A 27,299-nucleotide genomic window follows, 5' to 3' on the forward strand; every position below is an offset into this window, starting at 1 on the left:
TCTGAATCTTCCGTCAAAGACTTGGTCATTTTCCAGGTTTCACATGCGTAAAGTAGCACTGACTTAACATTGCTATTAAGGATCCGCAGTTTTGTTCTCATATTGAGTTCTCTTAGACCTATATGTGGGACAGAGTGTTGCGAATGCATCCTTACCTTTGTTGAAACTGCTGGTAACATCTCCGTCGGCCCCTCCGTTCACCTTTACAACGCTTCCTAGGTAGCAAAAGCTGTTCACTCTCTATAACGTGCCCATCCAGTTGCATCGGTGTATTTTGCTTTCTCAATCTCATTTTTTTTTCTTAATGTTTATCCGAAGTCCGGCTTCCCGTGCTTCAGTTTCCAGGGTTTTAAGCTTAATTTCCATATCCCTGTAACTATAAGCAGGTAAGCATATATTATATAGTTGGGGACAAAACATGACGACCTCGCCTCACACCACTACCCTCACCGGCAGCCCAGTATCCATTAGCGCCTTATAGGATTTATTATGTCTGCCGTAGTCAGAGTTGCCAAATCGTCTACCTCATTAGCACCGTACAAGCCAGACCAGGAATAAAATATTTTTATGGAATTTGTCATTTCGATGTAAACTGAATTATTATTACTATTATTGTAGCTCAGGAATTTAGACATTAAAAAATAATGTTAATATTTTATTGTGGCGATCTAAAGTAGGTTACATGGTAACAAAGGGAAACCGCTGAATACTAAAACATAAACGACACATAAGACTGGACTAGTTCAGTGACACGGCGACGGGCGAGTCGGAAGTCGGAAGGTGCTGTGGGTTCAGATCCCACCTTCGGCTATTCTTGAAATGATTTCTGTAGTTTTCCATTTCACGTAAATGCCGGAACATTATATGGCTGAAATAGCCACATGAATAATATTAATAATAATACAATTTGCTGCTGTCGTTGTTGTTGCTATTCTCATATAATTAACAGAATGACTGTTCATATTACACAATTTTATCCCACCAATAGGCTGCACACTCTGTAATGTAAACCATTTTGAAACTTGAAAATAATAATAATTTATTCGTCCAGTATCCAGTATTCGGGAGATAGTAGGTTCGAACCCCACTGTCGGCAGCCCTGAAAATGGTTTTCTGTGGTTTCCCTTTTTCACACCAGGCAAATGCTGGGGCTGTACCTTAATTAAGGCCACGGCCGCTTCCTTTCCACTCCTAGCCCTTTCCTGTCCAATCGTCGCCATAAGACCTATCTGTGTCGGTGCGACGTAAAGCAACTATCAAAAAAAAAATATTCGTACTGAATGAAGAGACTACTGAATTATAAATAATTATTCATAATTAGTATAATTATTGGCTCCTCCGTGGCCCAGACAGTAGCCTCTGACAATTAAGGGGAAGAAATATGCTTTAAGGCGTTAACTCCCACTTTAGGGATAGGTTGGATTATTGTTTATTTTTTTACTTCATTTTACTTCATTATTCATGAATATTTGTAAAAGGAAAAAAAAAAAAGATTTTAATTTGACGTGTGGGTCTCCAGAAAAACTATTTATTATTATTATTATTATTATTATTATTATTATTATTATTATTATTATTATTATTATTATTATTATTATCATTATTATTATTATTATTATTATTATCATCATCATCATCATCATCATCATCATCAAATACATCGCAATTGGGAGCAGGTGGCAATGGTCACTTACAGTAGTGTGATAAGGTAAAGTTAAAACATAATTACCAACTACAACAACTACTACTATTACACAAGTTCAACAAGCAATTCCATGGAAATAAAATATTACAAGCAATACTACTAGTATAACATTCTAAATCCAGTATCATCATATACATAACTATTAACCATTAATCCATTAAATTTCTTCTTATTAAAATTTTACCTTCATCTTCGTCATCTTCCTCCTCAGAATCAGAAGAATTTGTTAGCTGTGTACAAATCCTCTCATTGTCAAAAATGGACTGGATGTTCTTGTAGCTATTTTCTATTTTTTTTCACGTGGCTGATGTAATTTCTCCACTTGTCAGGTGTCACGAGCAAACAGGCTCCCTTCAATGATTAAATACTTTCTTCCAATGGTTTCTTAGATTTTGTGACGAGGTCCTCCTTTTTAACTCTGCCCGCACCATCTTAATGGGATTAAAAATGCAGTGGAATGGCAGTTTGCGCAAGACTGTGTGTCCATAACTGGCTGCCAATTGGTCTACAACATACTTTTTCCTTCTTTCTACAATAGGCGTGTTCTCCGCAATAATTTTGAGGAACATTTGTATTATAGGGAGCAGGATGAGTGACAGGAATATTTTTATAGATCTCATATTGAAGGATTCGATTCGATCGTTTTTCCAGGATTGATTGGATTTAGGGTTTAATACATGGCTGTGATAGGAGGCATTGTCCATAACTATGACAAATGGTCCTTCTAAGTGTCGTAGGATCTTCCCTTCACGCCAGTTTTCAAAGATTTCAGATTTCATGCTGTCATGGTAATCCACGGGAGCATCCACCATTTTAGTGTGTGTAATTAGAAGAGCATCAGTAATAAAACTAAACCGTCCACCGCAATGAACAATGATGATTCTATCGCCTTTGTTGAATGGTGTTGTTACAGCACAATTGCCAGAATCATCTGTCCAGTTCTTCATTCTGCAACAGTTACTGTCGAACAACGTTTCATCTAGGTATACATCAGCATAGCTTTGGGCCCGAAGATCCTGACTATCTTGAAGATATTTGTACTGCCAAGCAATTATTTAAGGTGTTTCAGCTTTTAAACACTCTTCAGGTACAGACAGGTATTTAAACCCCATAGTTTTCAGAAGACGACAAAGTGTCTTTGCCCCATACGGAAACTGTCCCAGCTGTGTTCTGTTTCATTGATCCTGTTAGGTCACCTTGAGTTTTACCGTCCCTATAAGACTCAAAAACTGTTCAACAAAGCAGGTTCCGAGTGAAATCGTCTATTGTATCAAATTTTAATTTCTGCTTCCGAACTTTCTTGTTAATGGGGGTTACGTAGGTATTGACATCACTGATTTTAACTTTTTTTTTTTTTTTTTTCCCATTAGTAGTAACACAGATTCCTGTCGCTTCCGATGCTAAATAATTTTAATTTTTACCAGTTACAACACCGCCATTTCATAAAACACCTCGTAAGAAATTTTTAATGTTCCTCACCATCATCACGATATGTTTTCATAATTTTCTCTGCCAATCACATTTTTTGTCACTTTTAGTTGGAGTTCTTGGTGAAGAAGGGGAAGAAAACGATCCAGGCAGATGATTTAATTCCGCTTCGTTACACTGTGATTCTTGATTTACCCACCTCCGGAAGAAGGCTGACATGTTACTGCTCTTGTGCTAAATTGATAAGTTATGTATTACAAATATCAGTTATTTCATATGTTACTATTAATGATGCTCACTACTGTCAGATTTTTTATTATGGACACTCGAGTTTAGGCTTTAATTACAAACGAACTAATAGGCCTATTGCAATGCGAGTTATACCAATATTTTTCTTGTTTAATTCTACATTAGCGTATATAAGACAAATTGTTTTTGAAGTTCATTAAATATTTATTTGTGGTTGTAATAAATATTGCCTGGGTTTTTGGCTTCTTCTCTAGGAAGCGCTCACTTAGGATTATATACAAGGAAAACTACTTGTCTGATGGTAATGAAATTTTTGTGTGCTGTAACCACATGTGTTTGTAGTGTAATACTCAAGTTACAATTTTTTTTAACCACCCCGAAAAAAGTTCTTATCATTTTTCTAAACTCTTTCTCAGCCCAGGATAAACATACAGCAGCAAACTTGGGCTTGTTTTGAAGCACTCAGTCATGGTTATCAGAAACTACAACAACTGTAACAGTACAGTGTGGTACCGAATTTATGAAGAGTAATATTGAAAAGAGGTTTTGTGTATGCCGAACCGTGCGATTAACAGCAGGCTGGGTGGTGAAATCGGGCGCAGTGTTGCCGCGTTCAGTAGTAATCGCGCACAACGAATACAGCTTTTTGTTTACTTTCAACCTTTAATTTTATTTCCTCTTATAAATTCCACTTCCCATCACCTTTTCTCATAGGGGCTTTGGACCTTCAATGGCAGGTTTAAAATGGTTGACTTCCTAGTTTAGAAATATCACACTGTACAATTTTTACAAGAGTTATTTGCATTATTATTTACATATATTTACAATATTTAATTCTATCAATTTTCTTTGTCTGAAAAATCTTTGTCTTCCGATGAATCGGTGCTGCTGTCATTCTTGTTGATTATGACTGGCTCGAAATAAGGGACATTTTCAGACAGCCCATCTCTTTCCCAGTAGTGGTCTTCAATTTTCTTAGCGTGTTTAATACATTGTTTACAGAGTTCAGGGGTCATGGTACGTAAGGCTTCTCGGAATAAAGTGTTAATTGCTTCCATACCTCTACCATTTTCTAATGTGTTAGCCATATTTGTTTTTGCTATTTTCCCTTTTAAGTAAGCCCAAATGAGCTCGAGTGGATTAAGCTCGCAATGGGCCACTGGTAACCAAACAAGCTGTACATCTGGTCGAATTCGTTTCAAAATAGGGCCTGGCAAGGACAATCAGCTCTGATTTAGTTAATTTGTTATAATCGTCAACTCCAGGTGGTAGTGAAATATTCTTTTATGTTATCCAAGATATAATTTCAGGTTTCAGAAATGACATGTTCGGGTTTTTAGATGAAGGATCGACCCTCGTATGATATTGAGCTTGATCTATAATGACAGCCGACCTTTGAGGCAATAAATTCAGGAATTTCGTGAACCATTCTTCATAATGAGTCGCGTTCATCTCATTATGGTAATCACCACTTCCTTTCTTGCCAATAAAACAGGTTCTGCACCGTCAAGAAATCCTTCTTCACTTTCGATGTATAAAATTATGATGCGTTTCCCAGCTCCAAACGGTGTTTTGAACCCTCCACGCCATCCATAAATTTGATGAATGTACCCTCTGTACAGATTATAGTTGTCAAATTTGTTTTCTAAAGCTTCAACCATGTTTTCTCGCCACCCATATTTCATAGTATGGTTCTGTCTGCACCAGGTTTCGTCTGTAAAGAAGATCTTGTAGCCCTGTACTCTTAAGTCTCTGATTCATCTAAGGTAGGTATGATATAGATGTTGATTCCCATAGGGAATCTGAAATATTTGTCCTGAATGAGTAAATTTATAATACCAATATAAATAGTCTGTTATTGGACATTCCCTATGGGAATCAACATCTATATCATCTGATGGTCAAGCCAGGCATCAAATTTGGTAGTGAGACAAGGTCTTATAGTGCATTGGCACTGCCGGTGGCTTCAAGTAGCCTACGCAGTGGCCTCCACGATATGCACTAGCCTTGCGTCTTGGTAGGTGTGCTAGGTACCAACTGACGTGCCCAATCTAGCACACGAGGGCGAAACGCTGGCAACCAGGAATAAGTTAGCTGGAAAATTTATAATGTCCAATAACGGACCATTTATATTGGTATTATAAGGTAGGTATGTCAGGATGCAGCAACTGTGGAATTTATTAGAGGAAATAAAATTAAAGTTAGAAAGTAAACGGAAAGCTGTGTTTGTTGCGCGCATGATTACTAGTGAACGCGGCAACACTGCGCCCGATTTCACCACCCGGCCTGCTGTTAATCGCACCGTCCGGCATACACGAAACCTCCTTTCAATATTACTCTTCATAAATTCGGTACCACACTGTACGATTACAGTTGTTGTAGTTTCTGATAACCATGACTGAGTGCTTCAAAACAAGCCCAAGTTTGCTGCTGTATGTTTATCCTGGTCTGAGAAAGAGTTGCTTTAGAAAAATAAGAATTTTTTTCGGGGTGGTTGAAAAAAATTGTAACTTGGGTATTACACTGCAAATACATGTGGTTATAACACATAAAAATTTCATTACCATCAGACAAGTAGTTTTCCTTGTATATACTCCTAAGTGAGCGCTTCCTAGAGAAGAAGCCAAAAACCCGGGCAATATTTGTTACAACCACAAATAAGAAATATATAGTGAAATTCGAAAACAATGTGTCTTATATACGCTAATGTAAATTAAATAAGGAAGATCTTGGTATAACTCGCATTGCAATGGGCTTATTAGTTCGTTTGTAATTAAAGCCTAAACTCGAGTGTCCATAATAAGAAATCCGACAGTAGGTCACTGCTCTGCACTCGGCACAAGGAAAGAATCAAGACTGAAGAGAGTGGTTTGGCGACCTCCCCATACCAAGCGAGGATCAGTTAGAACTCGTTAACTCAGCAGGGTGGGATTGACAGCTGGCTTCCAGCTAGCTTCCAAGAACTGAGTCCGTTATGCTTTGTCTCCAACTATATCATCGTCAAAGTCCAAATATTCCAGTCATTGAGTAAGATTCCACTGGATGTGCAATCGTCGATTCATTGCGCTTCTCATGACACATTATCAAGTCATAGAGAATAGTATGGGTGAAATTAGACATCCTTGTTATGCTTCAGGATGGGAAAGAATTACTGGACAAGAGGAGCATCTTGGATAGTTTTGCTGATAACGTTGAAAAGTATCACTCACCTGCCGCAAAGTGTAATCTATCCACTTTGTCCGTGTGTGATATAGGCCTAACTTCAGTAGTGACCTCTCCAGCAGAGGTATCTTCAATTCTTGCATCTTTGGACACCTCCAGATCATGTGGTCCAGATGACGTACCTGCAATATTTTTGAAAGAATGTGCATCTGAGCTCGGTAGGCCACTTAGCATCATAGTAAATATGTCATTCTCATCAGGGTATTTTCTGTGTGAGTGGAAGAAAGGTTAAGTCATACCTGTGTTCAATAAAAGAGACAAAACGGTGTTAGATAACTATAGGCCTGTTGTGTTATTGTCCCGGATTTCAAAGGTGGCAGAGAAGATTGTGTATAAGAGATTGTACAGTTCAGTTTCACAGTATATTAATATAGCGCAGCACGGTTTTGTACAGAAACGCTCTACCGTGTCCAATATGGCGGTGTACATCAATTTCATTTCAGAATCTCTGGATAGGAGGCAACAAGTGGGTGTTGTTTACACGGGCTTCTCCAAAGCCTTTGATTCAGTTCAACGTGATGCTATGCTCATCAAATTGTCAGCATGTGGGATAGGAGGAATTGCTTTGGAGTGGATTAGAAGCTATCTCACTAATAGGTTTTGCGTAGTAAAAGCTGATGGTATCATGTCAAAGCCGTACCACCCTACTTCAGGTGTCCCCCAGGGCTCTTTACTGGGCCCTCTTTTCTTTGTCATATTCATAAATGATATAACATCATTTATAAAACACAGTAATTGCCTTCTGTATGCTGACGGTCTAAAGATCTTTAACCCTCAAATGGTTAAACGACGATGCATCGACCTTTTTGTGTACGTTGTTGTGGTCAACGACGATACATCGACTGTTTTGCAGCCGTTCATTAGACACGCTCTCGTTATGCGTAGTAACACACAAATGTGCTCTATGTAGTATCATTTTAAACAGCAGATTACAGTCTTTTTACTCTAGTTGCTAGGTTGTAGACTGCCATTTAAATGTACTGCACAGCCTTAAAATTCAGTTGTTAGGCTCGCTACCTTAACTGCGCAGTACAATATGGCGCCTTGTCGCGTCACGGTGTCGTTCTGTTGTATGCGCTGTTTTTATCAGTGTTTTGCGGAAATGGCGAGTAATTTAGTTTCAAGTCCCAAGAAATTTGGGTTCAAGTCCCATTCGGAAGATGTTGGATGAAATAATGAGTGACGCGAGTGATATGAATGATAATGACAGTGACATTGACAGACTTCCTGGAAAGCTGGAACGTTTATGCGTAATCTGTGGACCAACAAAAAAGGGGAAGGACCCGGCATTTGTGCCCTGGTTGTAACTGTGCAGTTCACAGGGGGTGTTACCACAATTTACAGCACTTTTAGAGGCCTGAAAAGAGAGGAAGAAAAAGGAGAGAGCAGTCTAGTTCTGGTAGCTCCACTGAGTGACTTTGCGGGGGCGTTCTAGTGCTTGTGTAATATGTGTGTGTATATATATATATATCTTTATTTGTGTATATAACATCTAAAGTGTTTATATTTTTTTGAAGTGCATAAAATTGTGTACAACATTGTGATTTGACTTTCTCGGGTAAGTAGAGTGTTTTAGTGTCTGGTATGTGTGCAAACATTTTGATAATATCATTTTGGAACACTTTTTTGGAAACTCAGGATGGCTGTAAAGATATAATGAAAGGTACAAACAAAAATATATTTATTTCAATAGCCTATGATATTATGATTTAATAAAATGTATTACACTGCATGATTTCCTTTTAAAACCTATTTTTAAGAATTTTTAGTGAAAGTATACAAAAATCCTGGAAATCGTGTGACCGTAACAGTCATTTACATAGACCATTTGAGGGTTAAGGTGATCAATAGTGAGTTGGACTGTATGTTGCTACAGTCTGACTTAAACCTCATAAGTAACTGGTGTAAAAAGTGGCTGCTTGGTTTAAATACTTCAAAATGCAATGCAATTACATTTTCACGTAAGTTGGAACCAGTAAATTTCCCTTACCATTTATGCAGTTTCCAAATAGTTCATGTGAATGAAATAAATTATCTTGGTGTGACACTTCCAAACTGTTATGGTCTTTCCTTCTAGAAACATTTAGACAAGATTTCTAGGAAAGGGTTTAAATTACTTGGCTTTCTGAAAAGAAACTGTGCCGAATTTGTTTCTCCTAGGACTCTTAATAACTTTGTTTTGCACACTAATCAGGCCATCGTTAGAATACTGTTGCAAGGTGTGGCTACCCTCTCAGCAGAATTTAATACAAAACTTGGAAAGAGTCCAAATAAGGTTCGTGAAATGGATCAGCTACAAGGGTTTGGGTATTTCTCTCTCTTCGTCCGATTACGTGTCTCTTTGTGAGACTATGAGCATGAGAACATTGCACTCACGCCACTTATTTATTTATTTATTTATTTATTTATTTATTTATTTATTTATTTAAGGTGTTGTAAATATGCATATATAAAGGTCTCTTAGATTTAGTTTGAACTTGGTTATTATTTTAGGAAATTAGTGTTATTTATTTAAAGTGTATTTGCTGTATATTACATTTTATTGGATCATCTTTAATTGGGAAAATAACCTGTTGATGATAAATAAATCTATCTATCTACCTACCTATATATCTATCTATCTAATCAGACTGATCTTCTTGGGAATGCTGAAGATCTTCATTGCTTTCCATTTTGTAGCCTTAAAAATGCTATCGAAGGCCTTCTCAAATTCAAAGAGTATATATAAAGATGACTGGAATTCTGCTAATTGCTCTGCAATTATCCATAAGATATTGACCTGATTGGCACAGGAGCAACCTTCTCGAAAAACCAGCCTTCTCTTTCTCATCTTTTCTCGAGAATGACTCATGAGAAAACCTTGTTGGGCACAGAGAGCAGTGCAATACCATACCAGTTGTCAAGCAAGAGGTCCCCTCTCTTCGGAAGTTTGATAAGCAGCTCTTTGTTCCGTTCTTTAGGGAAAGTCCCCTTTCCCGCATAACAGAAATGAGTGGAAGCAGCAAATCCACAGGAGAGCTGATGTATGCACACAAAATGCTGTCAGTTGTGTGAAATGCCATCTTGAACAAACATCTGACTGCTACAGTAGCATGTCACAACCAACTACCAACATAACCAATTCACATACTTGACTTCAAACACTCAGCTAACATGACTTCCACACAATTCTCATCATAACAACTCTACTCCCTAGACTGCCTCTTTATATACATTGCCTGGCCAGGCTTCTAGAAGAATATGACACAACATATTTTCTCGTAAATTCGAGAGTCTCCAATGGCCTATTTACAATGTAAGGAAGTTTCTGTATAATTCTAGTCGCACATAGCATTGCTCTGGACTTATTACAGTGCATTGCAAGTTACTGTCTTCGCAGATGAAAACTCTATGGCAGTGTGGACAATTTTGCTGATAATTTTTAAATAATTATGTTTATTGATTTTTCACTCAGGTATACTCTAGAAATCTTGACAAATGAATCTTTCATACATACATTTCATGCATTTATTTTTGCTTGTGGTGAGGCTACCCTTGACATTGGGATGGGAAAATAGTGATATATAAAGAGCCTTGAGTCCATGACTCCTGCCCGCAGTTACTGGAAGGAAGGAACAAATGTTCCGAAAGAGAACCGCTCACTATGTTGGTAGTTGTCGCAGAAGGAAATCCCTGAAGGAGGCTGTTACCAGGTATCAAGCCTATTGTATTATGTTAACAGATCTATCCGTTTCAATACCTCGGGTATAATAGTCAAATAGTTGCAATATATACGGATGAAGGAAGTGGGGATGCGGATATTATTTTGTATATCCACACAGGGCTGTGTACTCGTCCGTTTATTTGTCAGCACATTCTTAAGCACAGAAAATTACCTTTCTATTTCACAAGAGTGACAGGTGCATACTTAATTGAAGACATTTTAAACAAAATCATACGTCTTTGCATTTTTACTACAATACGTCTTTTATAAGCTTGACAAATTAAAAATCATGATTTGAACGGATCACTTTGTTCAGCTTATCTCTAGCTGCTGCAGCTACTTCTCCGTGCGATGAATGCAGATGATGATATCTTCAATATCTGCTAACGACTGCTACTGCGATAACAGAAACGTGTGACGAGTGAGAGTTTCGGATAGGAAACTCCAGGATAACACTGGAAGAGGGTTCAATGAAAACCAAGCTTTATTAGGTGCTATCTCAGTAATGCGGCATCACTATTAACAGTTGGATTTATAACTGGGACACCTTATTCCTAAGAATTACAGTGATCGACATGGGACCCTGGGCTTACGTCAATGTTTACTCAAGCAACAGACAAGAAAGTGCTTAGTAAATTAGTTTGTAGGACCTTTACTATATGTATTAACTTTGGTTGTCAGATAGGATGCCAGGAATACATTCTCTCCATCTCCCAATAATAGACGTACTGTATAACGTGGAAAAGCGGTCCCAAATTCTGCAAACCAACATTCATAAAAGGCACTGTCATGCAAGTTAACATTACTGGTAGTGCTATATATGTGCCAAAGTCAGAAGAAAAGTCATATTATGTAATATAAACGTCCAAATATTCGCTATTAAACCAAAAATCTTCAAAATATACATTATGAATGAATTTTCTCCAAAAATCTAAAACATGCAAACATGCAGGAAAAAAGAATGGTTATTTGGAATCGTTAAGTCATAAAAAAATATCTACAAAGTTTGTGAAGTATATCCAGATTATTTAAAAACATGCATTTGCATGGAAATCTGGGCTCTAGTTAAAAACATACCTATTGTAACATAAATTTTCCTCACTCTTTCCAGAAAGGATGTTGTTATTAATAATATTATTGGTTTTACATCCCATTCATTACTTTTTTGGTTTCTGGAGATTCCAAGGTGCCGGAATTTTGTCCTGCAGGAGTTCTTTTACGTGCCAGTAAATCTGCTGACATATTTGTTCACCTTGAAATACCACCAGACTGAGCCAGGATCGAACCTGCCAGGTTGGGCTTGGAAGGCCATCGCTCTACCTTCTGAGCTACTCAGCCTGCCTGTTACATAATTCTTAGACAATCAAAGTGTTAGAGAATAACATAAGTCCATCAGTTCAGTTTGATTAAATATCTATAGTTTCTATAATTACAGGTACATGCAAGTGGTGGCGATTCTGACTCTGTAGCTGGTGATTTTGGCCGTCATCCTCTGTACAAGAAACTAGGATATTTCAGCCTAGTAGGGCTGTTACAGGTCCACTCTTTATTAGGAGACTATTATCAAGCCATCAAAGTGTTGGAAAATATAGAGCTACAAAGCAAGGTAATGTAAAATGTTTGAGAAAAATTGTCATTATCTTATTTTTTATGTTTTGAGAATTTTAGGCGAGAAATTTCTTTTTAACATATATTGTAGTAGTAGTAGTAGTAGTAGTAGTTGTTGTTGTTGTTGTTGTATGGGTCATCAGTCCACAGATTGGTTTGATGAAGTTTTCCAGCTCTTATTTTTTTAAAGCCTATCTACCCATCTAATATTTCTCTGTTTCTTTCTGTACAAGTTACTGTTCATGTTTCACTGCCATATAATCCACGCTCCACAGAAACATTTATAGAAATATATTTCTCAGTATGTTTATCTGTTTGAAATGAGGAAATTTCTTTAGTTGGGGAAGGCTTTCTTTGCATGGCCCAGACTACATTTGATGTTCTCATTTCTTCCACTATCAGTAGTTTTTTTTACATCCCAAGTAGCAAGATTCCAATTATCCGAACCAGTTGGGACCAGATACAGTTTGGATAATCAATTGATTGGATAATCGAACATCATACAGTGCTCCAAATTTAATTTTACAATGCAAATAGAATTATTTGTTATTAATTGCACAGTCAGTTTAGCTTTATTTTATGAAATAATTGCTACTTTCTTTTTCTATTGTCAACACCTAACAATTAGGCGTAATGTGGAAGATGCCATGTCTCATTGCATACAACACACAGAGGTCACAAATTTATGAAACATGACACAACACTTTAACTACAGTACTTTTCTTAAACTTCATGCCTGACGTCATTTTGGACCTCTTTAGGGAGTTCAGTTAAAAAAAGAAAATTCTGTACCTTGTAAAAGGTTAAAGTCTCCCAAAGTAGTATTAAACCCACTATGAGTTTATCACGCAAAATAAAACAAGAAGAAATAGTAATTACTAAAGCTGTTAAGGGGGGAACAGTAGTCTATAGAGCGTTCCAACCTTAAATTGCAGTATAGCGTAGATGGAGCGCGCTGTTGTTCATTCATAAATTAATATTTGTAGGATGGTAAAATAAATACAACATACCTTAATCACTGGCGTTGCTCTCAGACGTTGGACGTACACCTTCTATCTTTTCTGCAAGGCCTGATGTTCCCGCTTTGGATGAACCGGGTTCGGGAGATGAACTTGAGCATGATCCGGACGATAAAGAAAGTCGTATTAAAAACTCTTCATCGTCGACATCGTCCTGAAATTCGTCTGCTTTCCACAAATGTCTTTAATTTTTCTTTACTTCGTTCACGTAATTTGCCCAATTGTGTTATTTTTTATGGCATGAAAATGTTACTTCAGCATTTGGAACAAAACCATGTTCATTACCCGCGTGGACTAAGGCAAATCACGGTCCTCGGCATTTCGGTGGCCTAAGTCCCGAACTCACCCCCCTTCAATGGCGGCCTGCCGTGCACTTTTCACTGTCGTATCCTTCCATTCTTTTGTCATTGTCTGCCTAATATTTACCCACGATTCATCTGTGTACATTATAGCTTTATTTTATGCCCTCAAACGTTTTATCGCCTTGAGATATCTGTGCCTCCAATTAATAATTTCATCGGTTTCAGTTAAAGCTGCTTTATTACCCTGTCTTAAATAACGGAAGCCTATATCAGCGATACAACGTAGTTTTGGAAAATCGTGGCAAAGAATCTTCTCCATTTACCCGACTCAAAATCACGTTCAATGTCGGTGGTATGTTAGCACACTCCACTTCGCACAATTTCATATTTAATTTTCCTTGCATTTTTCTGCCGTCCTTCTCTTTTTTGCTTTTTTTTTTTTTTTTTGCGGGAGTTCGTAAAGGACAATGTGTGTGTTCCTTTCTTATAGCGTAGATTGTTCCTTCGGAACAACCTGTAGCTTTAGCTGTTTCACTGACTGCGCTGCTCATATTCATAGTCTTTAAAAATTAATCCAGGACACTCATTATAATATTGCGTTCTTTTCCCTGATTTTACCTACGAAACGTTTATTTTTAATTTGACGATCCATTGTACATCCTTCTGCACTTTTTCTTCGAACTGAGAACCCCCCGCACGAGCACGAGCACGAACTGACAACTACACAGATTACACAAACACAACAGACACAATCCACTTGTCCTCCAGAACTATACATTTATCACTGATCGTGTCCGGCTCCATCGCTAAATGGTTATCGTGCTGGCCTTTGGTCCAGAGGGCCCAGGGTTCGATTCCCGGTCGGGTCGGGGATTTTAACCTTTTTTTGGTTAATTCCAATGGCTCGGGGGCTGGTTGTGTGTGTCATCTTCAGTATTAGAATTCATCAAAGGTAGGGCCACATTCTTATAGACGCGCAGGTCGCCTATGTGGCATCAACTCGAAAGACCTGCACTCGGCCTCTTCGGAGGCCACACGCCATTAAATATGATATATATCACTGATATTTATCTAATCAATCTTATAATACTGATTAAATGAACACCACTGCACACGGCTGTCAGTATATTTAAAAGCTCAGCCAGCCGAGTCATTCGTGAAACGTAAACAAACGAGACGTTCTCCCTGTCATAAATTAAGAGATAACGAGGTAAGGACTTGAGGTATGTTTTAAAATTAACTTCCATATCCGAAGACCGTTTGCTTTGCTTTAACCACGCCATGTTCCCTCTGCACTTTTTCTTCGAAATTAGATCCCCACGCACGAACATGAACTCACGAACCACACAAACGAAATACACTTTCCCTCAAGAATTGTACATATGTCACTGATATGTATTCAATCACTATTATACATACTACTGACGAAATGAGCACTGCACTGCATGCGACTGTCTGGAAATGTTAAAAGCGCATGTTTGGGAGATCATTGCCGGTACTTCAGCCAGCTAGACAGACAGACAGCCAGCCGAGTCACGCGCGAAACCCAAATTCAAGGAGATATTCTTCCTGTCACAAATTAAGAACTAAGCAAGATAAGAACTTCAGGATTCTTTTAAAAATAACTTCCATATCTGAAGACCATTTGCCTCGCTTTGACCCCCCGTGCAAATTCAATAGGAAAGACGCTGGCCAGCGACTGACTTTTTCGTGCCTGCACATAAAATTCCCTGAATATGACTGAAAATAAACGCATACATTGCATTTTGTTATCATTTAAATTTAAAAATAAACTGATCTACATCGAGCTGAAATGTTTCTTTACCAGCAGTGAAAAAAATTAGGAAATTAAGAATATAAAATAGGAGTTATTACATGATAAGTTCTATGCAATGAAGATTTTACATTTGGCGAAACTTTCCATTATATTACCATTTTCACACTAAATTATTTTTTAACATTTTTTTGTTAACGGCATCAGATGCGCCTTGAAATTCTGTACATAACACGATATTCACCCATTTTAACCGATAACATTATGATTTACGGATATTTGGCAAACCCGCTGCATTAGAGTAGGACAGCGCTACCGGCAAAACATGCGAGATGGAAAGAGACGGAATTATCCTGTTACTGCTGTACTGCAATTTAAGGTTGGAACACTCTATAGATAAGGAGGAATATATCAGGAAACTGAATTTTTTTCAACAATAGCTTTTTTTAGAAATAGATCGAGACCCTACAATACGTACTCAGAAAAAGTTAAAAGCAATACTAAAAAGCGCAACCTTCATTTTGAATGAGCAAGATGTCCAGAAACTGATTAATATGAATCCCGGTCTTCCAACTTATACCCATAAGACCAGTTATAAACTTCCGTAGCAGTCCTACTTACAAAACATCCCAATACACACATACATTTTTAACTAACCATTACGTTTTTCACAATAAGACACCAATAAAAATTCAATAGATTTCTGTAAAGTACTTCAGAATTTTAAGTTAACACCACATCATATAACACGTTCTTTTGATATCAAAGACATGTATAAAAATATTCCAGTAGATAAATTAATAAAAATCATTAGGAAGAATTTAATAGAACACAAACAACTTAGCCTACCAGAAATAGAAGACTACATTAACATACTTCAATTTGTTTCGGAACACAATTATTTCACATTAATCAAGAAGAAATACAGACAGGAAGGCCTCCCTATGGGAGCTCCCACTTCTGGCATTGCAGCCAACATTTATCTGGATCATCTTGACCATACCAAAATAATAGGACAAATAGAGGGTCTTAATCTATGGATAAGCTTTGTAGATGATACCTTTATAGTAATAGATCAACAATAGTGAACAATAGTGATAATATCCTCATTATTTTAAATTCATTAGATTCTAGAGTAAAGTTTACTGTAGAAAAAAAAGGTTCCATAAATTTTTTAGACATAAATATGATGCGATAAGGAAGAGTTTATTTTTAAGATACATAGAACCGAGCTCGATAGCTGCAGTCGCTTAAGTGCGGCCAGTATTCAGGAGACAGTAGGTTCGAACCCCACTGTCGGCAGCCCTGAAGATGGTTTTCCGTGGTTTCCCATTTTCACACCAGGCAAATGCTGGGGCTGTACCTTAATTAAGGCCACGGCCGCTTCCTTCCCATTTCTAGCCCTTTCCTGTGCCATCGTCGCCAGAAGACCTATCTGTGTCAGCACGACGTAAAGCAACTAGCAAAAAAAAAAAATTATATCTACATAGAAAGCCCACTTTTACTCTTATTACAATAAAGAACCATTCATTACATCCGGAATCACAAAGATAGACTTACTACAGTCACATATACAAAGCATTTGATATACCTCTCCCCCACGTAGAACAAGAAAAAGAACTGCTCTTTATCCGTAAACAAATCCAATATAACGGTTTTGGACTTAATATGGTAAATAAAATAATTAGAAAATTCAAACAGAAGTTTCATACTAATCTAACACCCGAAATTTAAAAAAAGATAAATATGCTAGGTTCACTTTCAACAATCCTAATATATATGCAGTTACGAATTTGTTCAGAAAACATAACTATAAGATTGCATACTCAACCAGTAATAATACTAAGAAAAAATGTTTTAACTACAACAGCGCATTAATTCCCTAGGGAAAGACAAACATTTAGATTCAGGGGTTTACAAATTAAAATGTCATCAATGCGAAAAATCTTGTTGGGCAAACTGAACGCAGTTTTATGGTAAGATACTTAGAGCACGTCAACGCCAAGAGGCATAAAAAATTTCCTCGATGGGCCAACATACAGTATGAGTGGAACCGGTCGTCAGTTCACCGCTATAGAGCAAGATTTGACAATATTACGTAAAACAAATATAGGTGGTCTTCTAAATACCCTAGAAAATATATATTTATTTAGATCAACAAAGTAATCAAGATAATAACCTGAATGATATAATTGATAATAGGAACCCTTTACATGAAGCGATATTATCACATCTGGAAACATTAGGCATTAAAAACAATACAGGCAATAAAAGAAAGAAATTGAACAAACTTCCGTCCTCCCGTATATCTATTCCCCCTTTCCCTTCTTCTAAAGCCGAAACCGTGATCGTAAGCGACACGCCTCCTCCTCACTCCACAGCCTTGCCTCCCCCGAAGGTGGAACAAGCTTTGGAACATACACATCATTACTTCACAAGGCGGGAGGCTGCATTAGCCATCGCTCCTCCAAGGACACAGTAAATTTTGTCAACAACAAGGTATGAAACCACTCTTTTATATACTAGGTTTCCTTGTGCAGAATAGAAACCCATTTTTAAAAGCAATCCCTCATTTTATTTTATTTCATTTCAGATTTCGGGGAAGCTCTTTTAATAATAGCATGACAGCAATCAGCTTCGGGGATCCTGAATTAAATTCAAGACACACTTTTATAAAATTAAAACAAACAACATTCTTCTTGGAAGGATCAAGTGAAGAGAACATCCTTGTAAAATATAGAACAGTGACAAAGGAAAATTATTTTTCAAAAACTTTTTATTAGTAGAAAAGCAGAATATCATATGTCTAGAGTGCTGGAAACAAAAACATTTTTTATAACATCTGTTCAAATGAATATAGTTTTAAAATAAGCTAAATATAAGTAAATCAATTTTCCCTCCCATTTCACCCTCCCCCATTCAACCATCCACATTGATTTTAATTTATTTCAATTTTTAAATTCACGTAGATTTTCAGTAAAACAAGGTACTTATTAAAATGTTCTTAAGAAGATTAAATACTTTGTCATTTCACCTAAGCGTTGTAATACAGCTGAAGATGTTCCAAATGGAATGAAACATGTACTGTATATGATTGATTTGCTTATGCACATATAAGTATCAAAAAGGTGGAAATTTCGTGTTATTGATTCTTTATAAATAGGATTTGATACAGGAAATGAAGCTGATTTCTAGCAATCAATCAGGATTTGACGAGGAAATGCATACGAAAGGCACCCTGGAAATTAGAGGTGCCAAGAGAGTTACAGCACGAGCAGCGATCATCAATGTCCTATCACATTCATATACAATTATGCCTACTGTTAGTGTGGATGGCAAATTGGCTGGGAAGTTATTTATTGTGCTGCAAGAAGTTGGACGTTGTCTGCCTCCAAAAATTCTCTCATCTTCCATGGACCTAGCAAGGGCAGTAGGGAATGTTTACGTCTCAGCAAGCAAAAATGGGGAAAATGGGCTTGCCAGAACTACAGCTATGGTATGATACTGCTTTTGGCCCATAGCTTGTGAAAATAACTTGCTGTTGCTTGATTCTTGGTCTACCTATAAATATCATACTGTGTTAGAGAAAACCATTCCTCCTGGAAAGTGTGTGACATTGTAATTTGTACCATCTGGAACCATGGGACAAATTGAACCTCTCGATGTCTGTCTTTTTTTTTTTCCATGTCTACAAAAGATACTATCACACCATCTACAGCTATGCCATAAAGAATAGCTAGTTTCACAATAAACTGTTCAACAGACTGGTTCTCATTCAGTTGCATGCCACCAATTTCCATCCATTCTTTTCACCATGTTATATCAGTATGATTATGCATTCTGTAACAGTGGATACCTAGCTGATCGTCCTGAACAGTTTATAACTTCCAAGGTATTCACCTTTGATCTTCCTGGCGCTAACATTTGTGATTACTGTGGTGCATCATTTTTCATTCGGTGCTCACGGTGCAAGTTAAAGGTTTGTTTTGGACATTTTTTGAACATTGACAGAGTCCCATTTGGTGAAGTGTAGCACATATATTCTATAGAAGGTTGATCTCTGCACTACCTGGACACTCATTTGCTGTCACTCTCCTATGCATATGGTGTGTCATTAGCAGTTAATATTGTTTTGTTTTCTGTCTCAGTTGTTACTACAGCACGTTCAAATACCCCTTACTAGACATTACACCTGCAACTTTGCTCTCATGACGGTCCCTTGTGAGTGTTCAAGATTTTTCTGTGCTTTGTAATACTGTTCAGGACCTGGAAGAACATGTATAGCATGAGCTAGAAATGGCATGAAATCATTAACATTGTGGTCAAATTGCTCTTTATTAGAGTTGCTTCTGAATAGTTTTCAGTTTGACAAGCTGATCTTCATGTGTAGGTAAGTCATTGCATTTCGAGCTTGTAGGATTAGGTACCTCTGGCACTCCAAATGCACTAAAAGTATTAATTTTCAATAGATATGCAGCTAGCATTATATTGTTTGTATGGCTGTGACTGTTGCTCTATTAGGACGTTTCTATGAATATCTGGATAAGACGAACTAATATGTATAAATACTCCGCACTTACTAATAAAAGCTTCAGCACAGTTTGGACATTGTTAGCCGGTTAATTTAGTGACATCAGACAGAACTGAGCTGCTGAAATCTGTGCCAGTTGATGACGGTATATGTATATAAAAACAGCATTAATCGAATGCAGTCTAATATTAGCCCTTTCAGACCTCAAAGAAAACTGGAGGTGTGAATTTTTGTTTGTCAAAAACTGACTAAAATGCTCCTCAATACACATATTGATAGTTCATTTTACAAAATAAAAACTAACATCCGAAAAAAAGGACCCACACAATTGTGCGTATCAAAATTCAAAACCTCGTATCACATACGATGATATATCTTCAAAATTTACGTTCACTAACCAATGTACACACTTCATTGAATATATTCCGGTATTCAGTAAAGCTTCTAGATTAATATAAATGCAATAAATACTTACTTTTGGCACTACTGCTTCCTGCCATCTCGCCGATCAACTGTGCTTTTTCTCTTTTTCCTTCGCCCTGGCGGTCAAGCGCATACTAAAAACATTTGAAATACATGCCACGTGACCCGCACAATCACTGCAGTCCAGTCTAGCATCGAAAAAACATCAAATACAGTCAGGGATAAATAAAATACGAACCCGCACAATTGTGCGTACACGGTCTGAAAGGGTTAGGTACTGCAATGAAGGGAATGTTCCTTGTTCCTTGTTCCTCTTCAACTGACTTGAACAGCTGGCCACATTGAAGTCTGTGGTTTCATTTCTCCCTTGTTTCTAACCTCTTGAATGCATTACTTAATCAAAAATGAGATTCAGAAATCTTCTATAAAAAAGTATTCGAACAGCAAATAAATGTTAAATTAAATTCCAGAAGCACTAAAAGCAATTATAAAAATTGGAGAAGCATATTATGAAAAATTGACCAGGTTAAATATAACATAACATTACTCTCATCATAGCAATGATGTAAACAACGTTTCTCAGGATTGAAAATGAAAATTCGAGAAACATAAAAACAGAGAAAATTCATATTGGATTTCAGTGATGATCAGTTTAGAAAGGGCTGGGACTGGAGCCTTGAATGCCTAGTTTCAAGTGCTTCCATACTAGATGAAATATAAATATAGAAACCAGGGTAGTTCCCTCTTTTTGTAATGTTTTAGCAGGGACTTAAAAAACCTTAAAAACCAGGTGATTTTGGTAGCTCTGTATTGGATGCATGTGCCTGGTGTCAAAGAAGGAAATAATGGAAAACCCTTATGAGGGTTTCAGTGTGCCAGTGATTGGATTCGAACTTACTAACTCCTGGATGCAACCTAACCTACTACATGACTCAGTACTGTACCACCAACTTGCTATGTCACACCCTTCTTGGATTTTTGTTTCCCCCCAGTTTTCATTCCCCACCCTGAAGGGGTGGAGCAAGCCACCTAGAGAGTGTCGCCCTCTCCCTGGCCAGGGGAGTGGACGGGAACTTGAATTCATTACGGCTGACTGTAGTATGATGCTCGATGTACATTGACTAATGGTGAGATGAAATGCTAAACTAGTATTGGAGTAAAGCCTAAAAGTGTTGTCATTGAAAATCAATAACATAGAAGTTGGCTTTTTTATTTTTATTTTTTTAATTTAAAATGCTATTTGTTCGGGGCATCGACCCATGTGGATCTTTTGCGCCTACTGGCACCATATTGTGTGAACTTGCGTGTAATTGGAATGGTGGTAGTGCGGAATGTTGTGTGTGAGGAAAGGAAGATTAACGTCACAAACACCCAATCCCCAGGCCAGAGATATTAATAATTACAATTAAAAAACCCTGACCCGGCCGGGAATCGAACCTGGGGCTGCCAGGTAACAGGCGGATGCATTGCCCCCTACACCGCGGGGCCGGACTAGCAGTTGGCTAGACAGTATGGTATTCTATATTCACTCCACATTGGTCTCTTACTTAACACTGTCATTCACCAAGCGAGTTGGCCATGCAGTTAGGGGTGTGCGGCTGTGAGCTTGCATTCAGGAGATAGTGGGTTTGAACCCCACTTTCAGCAGTCCTGAAGATCGTTTTCTGTGGTTACCTATTTTCGCACCTTAATCAAGGCCACGGCCGTATCCTTCCCCACTCCTTCCTATCCCATTGTCGCCATAAGACCTATCTGTGTTGGTGCGAGGTAAAGCAAATTGTAAAAAAAGAAAAAAAAAAAGAAACCCCACTGACATTCATTAATTTCCAAATTCCTCTTCCTATCACACTATTGTAAACAAATATATCTTTCTCCCTATAAAGTTACATTCTGTATATAGAAACCCCCTAAAATTAGAAATTATTTCCCATCTAATTAATTTGTCTTATTTATAGGCGCAGCTTTCTTATGTGCCATCATGTCAGATTACGATTTCATACTATGTGGCATTTGCATATATGATGATGCGTCGATATTCAGATGCTATACGGACACTGAGTTCAGTTCTGTTGTACATCCAACGCACTAAGCAGCTGTTCAGTTCCCGCAGCTACCAGAATGAACAGGTAAACTAGAAATAGTTCGGAAAATGTAGTATATTAAAAGAAATTGATTGCATTTTTGTTGTAGATATATAAAGTTACTATAATAATGTTTTCGGCTTCCTTTATTACGTTACTCTTTTTATTCCCCTGTTACATGGTTTTGTTGTAGATTAATAAGCAGATGGATCAGATGTATCACCTACTTGCTCTTTGCCTGGTTCTCCATCCACAGTGCATTGATGATGCTCTGCAGCAGGTTCTGCGAGAAAGTTATCATGATAAGATGTATAAAATGCAGTGTGGAGATCTTGCTGTAAGTAACAAATCTGTCTTCCAAGTTTGATTGTATTTGGTTTAGTTTCTGGTAGAGGACAATACTCTTAAATTTAAAAATTGAATAAAGATAAAAATAGTTGTCTTCCATGGTGAATTTAGATGTGAATTATTAGTTATTTTCAGTGTGTCTCACGTTTCAAGTTTGATTGTAGGAATTTGAGGCATGTTTTCTATATGCCTGTCCCAAATTCTTGGCTTCTTCACCTCCTTCTTGTGATGACTTGTTGGATGATTATGTGAAGGAACCTATTTTGTACCAGACCGAGGTGTTTATGGATGAAGTACGTCAGCAGAGGATGTTGCCTACTATTAGAAGGTAAGAAGTGTGAGGTTTTATTAATGATTAGTTTTAAGGAGGATAACAGCATTCAGTATTTGGAGGAAATCAATGCCATAAAGCGTGATAGGATGTGAATTAATTCTACAGCCTGCATTTCTAAGAAAAATGCATGTTCTTTGTCACGCTTCTAACCTTGATAAGCAGTTTTAACCCTGTTTAGTTGTGCTTATAAATGCTTATTCTGCAGGAAAGCAGTTTTGCTTCCTTATTATAATATTTAACCTCTTCAGACCCAGTGTGCACTATAGTGTACATCAAAATTTGTATCATTTTCAGACATACCTTTTATCTCTTTTCCTTCAAGAAATATATACAGCCCCACTTTTCTCATTTTAGCATATAAATAAAGTTTTATTTTACTGAAGTGCTTCAGTTTAATTTTTTAATGTACAGTGTACAGAAATGTTGGGGTCCGAAAAGAAATGTGGCAAAAAAGCTGAGTGATAGTATTGAGAAGAATAAATTGAGATGGTTTGGACATGTTATAAGAATGGAGGAGGGGAGGATACCCAAACAAGTGTTGGAGGCTAAGATAGAGTGAAAGAGAGCGAGGAGGCAGCCCAAAGCAAGATGGATTAGACTCTGTCAAGAACAGTATAAGAAAAAGAAGACTGGAATGGAATAAAATTACTGAAGAGGGGTAGTGGAAAGAGAGACAGTGGTGGAGGAGTACCATCAACACCCCGACTTGGCAGGAGCTGGACAAGGGGAAATGATGATGATGAAGATAATGATGATTATGAATAATTTTGATTTTGATATTACACCATACTTTTTATTACAACATACAGTAATTTAATTATTACTACAGTATTTTAAGTCACATGCAAACCAAAACCAATTACTACACAATGTAAACACCAAGGCTTTTAAAATAATTAACCCCCAGATTATAAGCTCTTCTAAAAGTACCATATTTCACCGCATAACAGTAGCACTTTTTATACCATTACACAAAGAATTTTTTAATACCAATATTTGTATTATTCAAAAAATTAATTTATGAATAAATTGTATTTGATACAAGTTTAAGATACACGTAATACTCGTGTATATACATCAAAATAATTAAAATTGTCCAGATCCAATGTATAAATAAATAATACTGGTATACGCACAACACATGGCGATTAGAGTATGATTCAAGAACTGGAAAACCGAGCTCGATAGCTGCAGTTGCTTAAGTGCGGCCAGTATCCAGTATTCGGGAGATAGTAGGTTCGAACCCCACTGTCGGCAGCCCTGAAAATGGTTTTCCGTGGTTTCCCATTTTCACACCGGGCAAATGCTGGGGCTGTACCTTAATTAAGGCCACGGCCGCTTCCTTCCCACTCCTAGCCCTTTCCTGTCCCATCGTTGCCATAAGACCTATCTGTGTCGGTGCGACGTAAAGCAACTAGCAAAAAAAAAAAAAACTGGAAAAAATGTCCAAGGAAAAGTAGCACAATTTGTAGTTTGGCAACGTGGTCGCAAGACAACGTAAAATTTATTCGCCAGTGATATTGTGAGTTCTCATTTGAAATACGTAAGGCTGCAAGTTATCGCTTGACAGCAACGTCACTGGTAAATACTAGTACCGCACACACTTGTTTTCTAGTACGGCTTTTGAAGCCTTACAGGCAGGGATGCACCGGTATCAGAACACGCAGGCAAATGGCAACAAAATGAGTTGCTGACCTAAGTTTTATTTTGTTTTTGGTGTGTTTGTAGAAATATGTTATTTTTTAATACAATAATACTGAACAGTTATCGACAGTAATTTACATTAAAAATTGAATAATTGAAAAAGGGGTTCAACCTATTCAATACATAAGAGAAAGAAATGTAGTGATTACATTCTTATTTAATAATAATTAGAAATGGGACCGGTTTCGACTCTAGTCCAGGTCATCGTCAGCCGTTCAAAACATAAAAAACATGAAAAACAATGCATATGAAAAAGAAAAAGATTAAGTGAACTCTGGATTGGTATAAGATGAAATATAAATTGATGATGGGGGTAGAAATTGTGAGTCACTTAAAAGAAAACAGTACGTAATATTATGAATTTTTATCTTTAAAGTAATTTACATAGCAACACATTAACGTGTGAAGCTTGTATTTGTGTTCATGGGTAACATCAGAAACTGTTCTGAGGGCTTCAAGCTAAACGTAATTGTCTCCACTGAACACTGCGGAAACAGAGCTGAGGAAAGAACATTTTCAGTGAGTGGAAAGTTGGTGCGTGGCTGGTGGAAATTAATGACAAGCTAAAAAACACAAACTATTCTAGACGTGCGTTTGTCAGCTGCAGCAACATCTTCGTCTGATGTCACGTGATCACAGCTGATCAAGATAGCAAGATCCTGGTCCGCAAACATGACTGTGTTGCTAAACACCCCATAAACCATATACGTATTTAAATTGCGCTTTCATATTCAATTTACATTGCAGTTCTATTTACCTTTTAAGCTGCTTGAGGGACAAAATTTAAACATGCAACAATTATACAATGAAATTTTAAAATACAATTTTTTTTGTATTGAAAGTGCAGTATACAACGATTACATGGAGACGACAATTATGTGGTGAAATACAGTACGTTATCACTAAGCATTCATCTATGAGACTACGAAAAAATAACTTTGATACTTTTATGCAATTATTTTATAACTAAGCCAGCACTTAATGCATTCTGTGTACAGAGACACACTTCCACTTTTAACACATTGAACAAGGTGCCTGAGTGTTGCTCGGGCTCCCTCATACACTGCCATGTACTGTGCCCGAGCAGCACTCGGGCTTGGTTTTCATAAATAACACAGGAACAAAATTTTTGTTGCATTGATAAAAGCACTTGCTCTGAACTAATTTGGGTATGCTGATTTCATATCTGAAGTTAGCTTTTCTGTGTAAGCTACAGTTTTTTTTTTTTTTTTTTTTTTTTTTTTTTTTTTTTTTTTTTTTTTTTTTTTTTTAACAATTGGTGTAAAATTTTAAAAATTTTCAGCATTTGTTTCAACTTATAAATGTGGGATATTATCTTAATCACCTCTGTGGTGATAATATAAGTCATTTAAACACGAAAACATGCAGTGGCATACAAATATTCATCCAATATGAAATGCAAAGGAATAACATAACTTATTTTGAGCATAAATATGACATAAAATACTGTTAAATACAAGCATATAATTTTCTTAACTATAGCATTCATATGTAGATACAAATGGAAGATATTAATACAGCAGTGTAACATAGTTCGTGTAACATAGTAACATAGTTTGTGAACCATGGGCAACGGCTGAGTGGCCGAGTAAGTGGTCCTGAGAGTTGGGATACCAGTTGCTATGGAATGGGAGTGGGCATCTCGGACATATTCTGAATCCTGGCCCTCCTTGTGCTCAGGCAGCAAGGACTATACAATTCACCGGTGGTCCATAACCCGTTAGAGGAGAGATCATCACTTGGACCATGTGCAAGTAGGGTAGCATCCTGCTTCATGAATTTACCGAGCTCAGAACATTTTAAGCAAGCCTCGGACCTATGGGAGTAATGGAGTCCCACTCCCATTTGACAGGCGAGGGACTCCTTGGAAACAACTTGGCGAACGAAATGGAATTCGATGGGGGAGCTATCAATATTAATGGGGCTTATGGAAGAAAGAAGGTAGAGCTTGCTGAGTCAGCAAAGAGGATGCATCTGGATGTGCTAGGAGTAAGTGATATTCGGGTAAGGGGAGGTAATGAGGAAGAGATAGGAGATTATAAAGTGTGCCTGACGGGTGTTAGAAGGGGAAGGGCAGAGTCTGGGGTAGGGCTCTTTATCAGGAATACCATTGCACGCAACATAGTTTCTGTTGGGCACGTAAGTGAGCGAATGATGTGGGTAGATTTGTCAGTGGGAGGAATTAGGACAAGAATTGTGTCCGTGTATTCACCATGTGAGGGTGCAGATGAGGATGAAGTTGACACGTTTTATGAAGCATTGAGTGACATCGTGGTCAGGGTCAACAGCAAGGATAGAATAGTGCTAATGGGCGATTTCAATGCGAGAGATGGGAATAGAACTGAAGGATATGAAAGGGTGGTTGGTAAATGTGGGGAAGATATGGAAGCTAATGGGAATGGGAAGCGTTTGCTGGACTTCTGTGCTAGTATGGGTTTAGCTGTTACGAATACATTCTTCAAGCATAAGGCTATTCATCGCTACACATGGGAGGCTAGGGGTACCAGATCCATAATAGACTATATCTTAACAGACTTTGAATTCAGAAAATCTGTTAGGAATGTATGAGTTTTTCGTGGATTTTTCGATGATATAGACCACTGTTTGATCTGTAGTGAACTAAGTATCTCTAGGCCTAGGGTAGAGAAAGTGAAATCTGTCTGCAAACGAATAAGAGTAGAAAATCTCCAGGATGAGGAAATTAGACAGAAGTACATGGATATGATTAGTGAGAAGTTTCGAACAGTAGACAGTAAGCAGGTTCAGGATATAGAAAGTGAATAGGTGGCATACAGGGATGCTGTAGTAGAAACAGCAAGGGAATGTCTAGGAACAACTCTGTGTAAA

General features: G+C 37.5%; 1 protein-coding gene across 1 annotated transcript in view; it reads left to right on the plus strand.

The window, feature by feature from the left end:
* Nucleotides 1–27,299, plus strand: part of LOC136881196 (eukaryotic translation initiation factor 3 subunit L) — a 164,566-nt gene that overhangs the window by 109,057 nt on the left and 28,210 nt on the right. The window contains exons 6-9 of the mRNA XM_068229311.1: nucleotides 11,743–11,913; nucleotides 21,920–22,090; nucleotides 22,239–22,382; nucleotides 22,558–22,721. Of these exons, the coding sequence (XP_068085412.1) occupies nucleotides 11,743–11,913; nucleotides 21,920–22,090; nucleotides 22,239–22,382; nucleotides 22,558–22,721 (650 nt within the window). The remainder of the gene's footprint in view (nucleotides 1–11,742; nucleotides 11,914–21,919; nucleotides 22,091–22,238; nucleotides 22,383–22,557; nucleotides 22,722–27,299) is intronic.

This window comes from Anabrus simplex, chromosome 1 (genome assembly GCF_040414725.1).
Source record: "Anabrus simplex isolate iqAnaSimp1 chromosome 1, ASM4041472v1, whole genome shotgun sequence".
In the NCBI taxonomy this organism is placed as follows: Eukaryota; Metazoa; Arthropoda; class Insecta; order Orthoptera; family Tettigoniidae; genus Anabrus; species Anabrus simplex.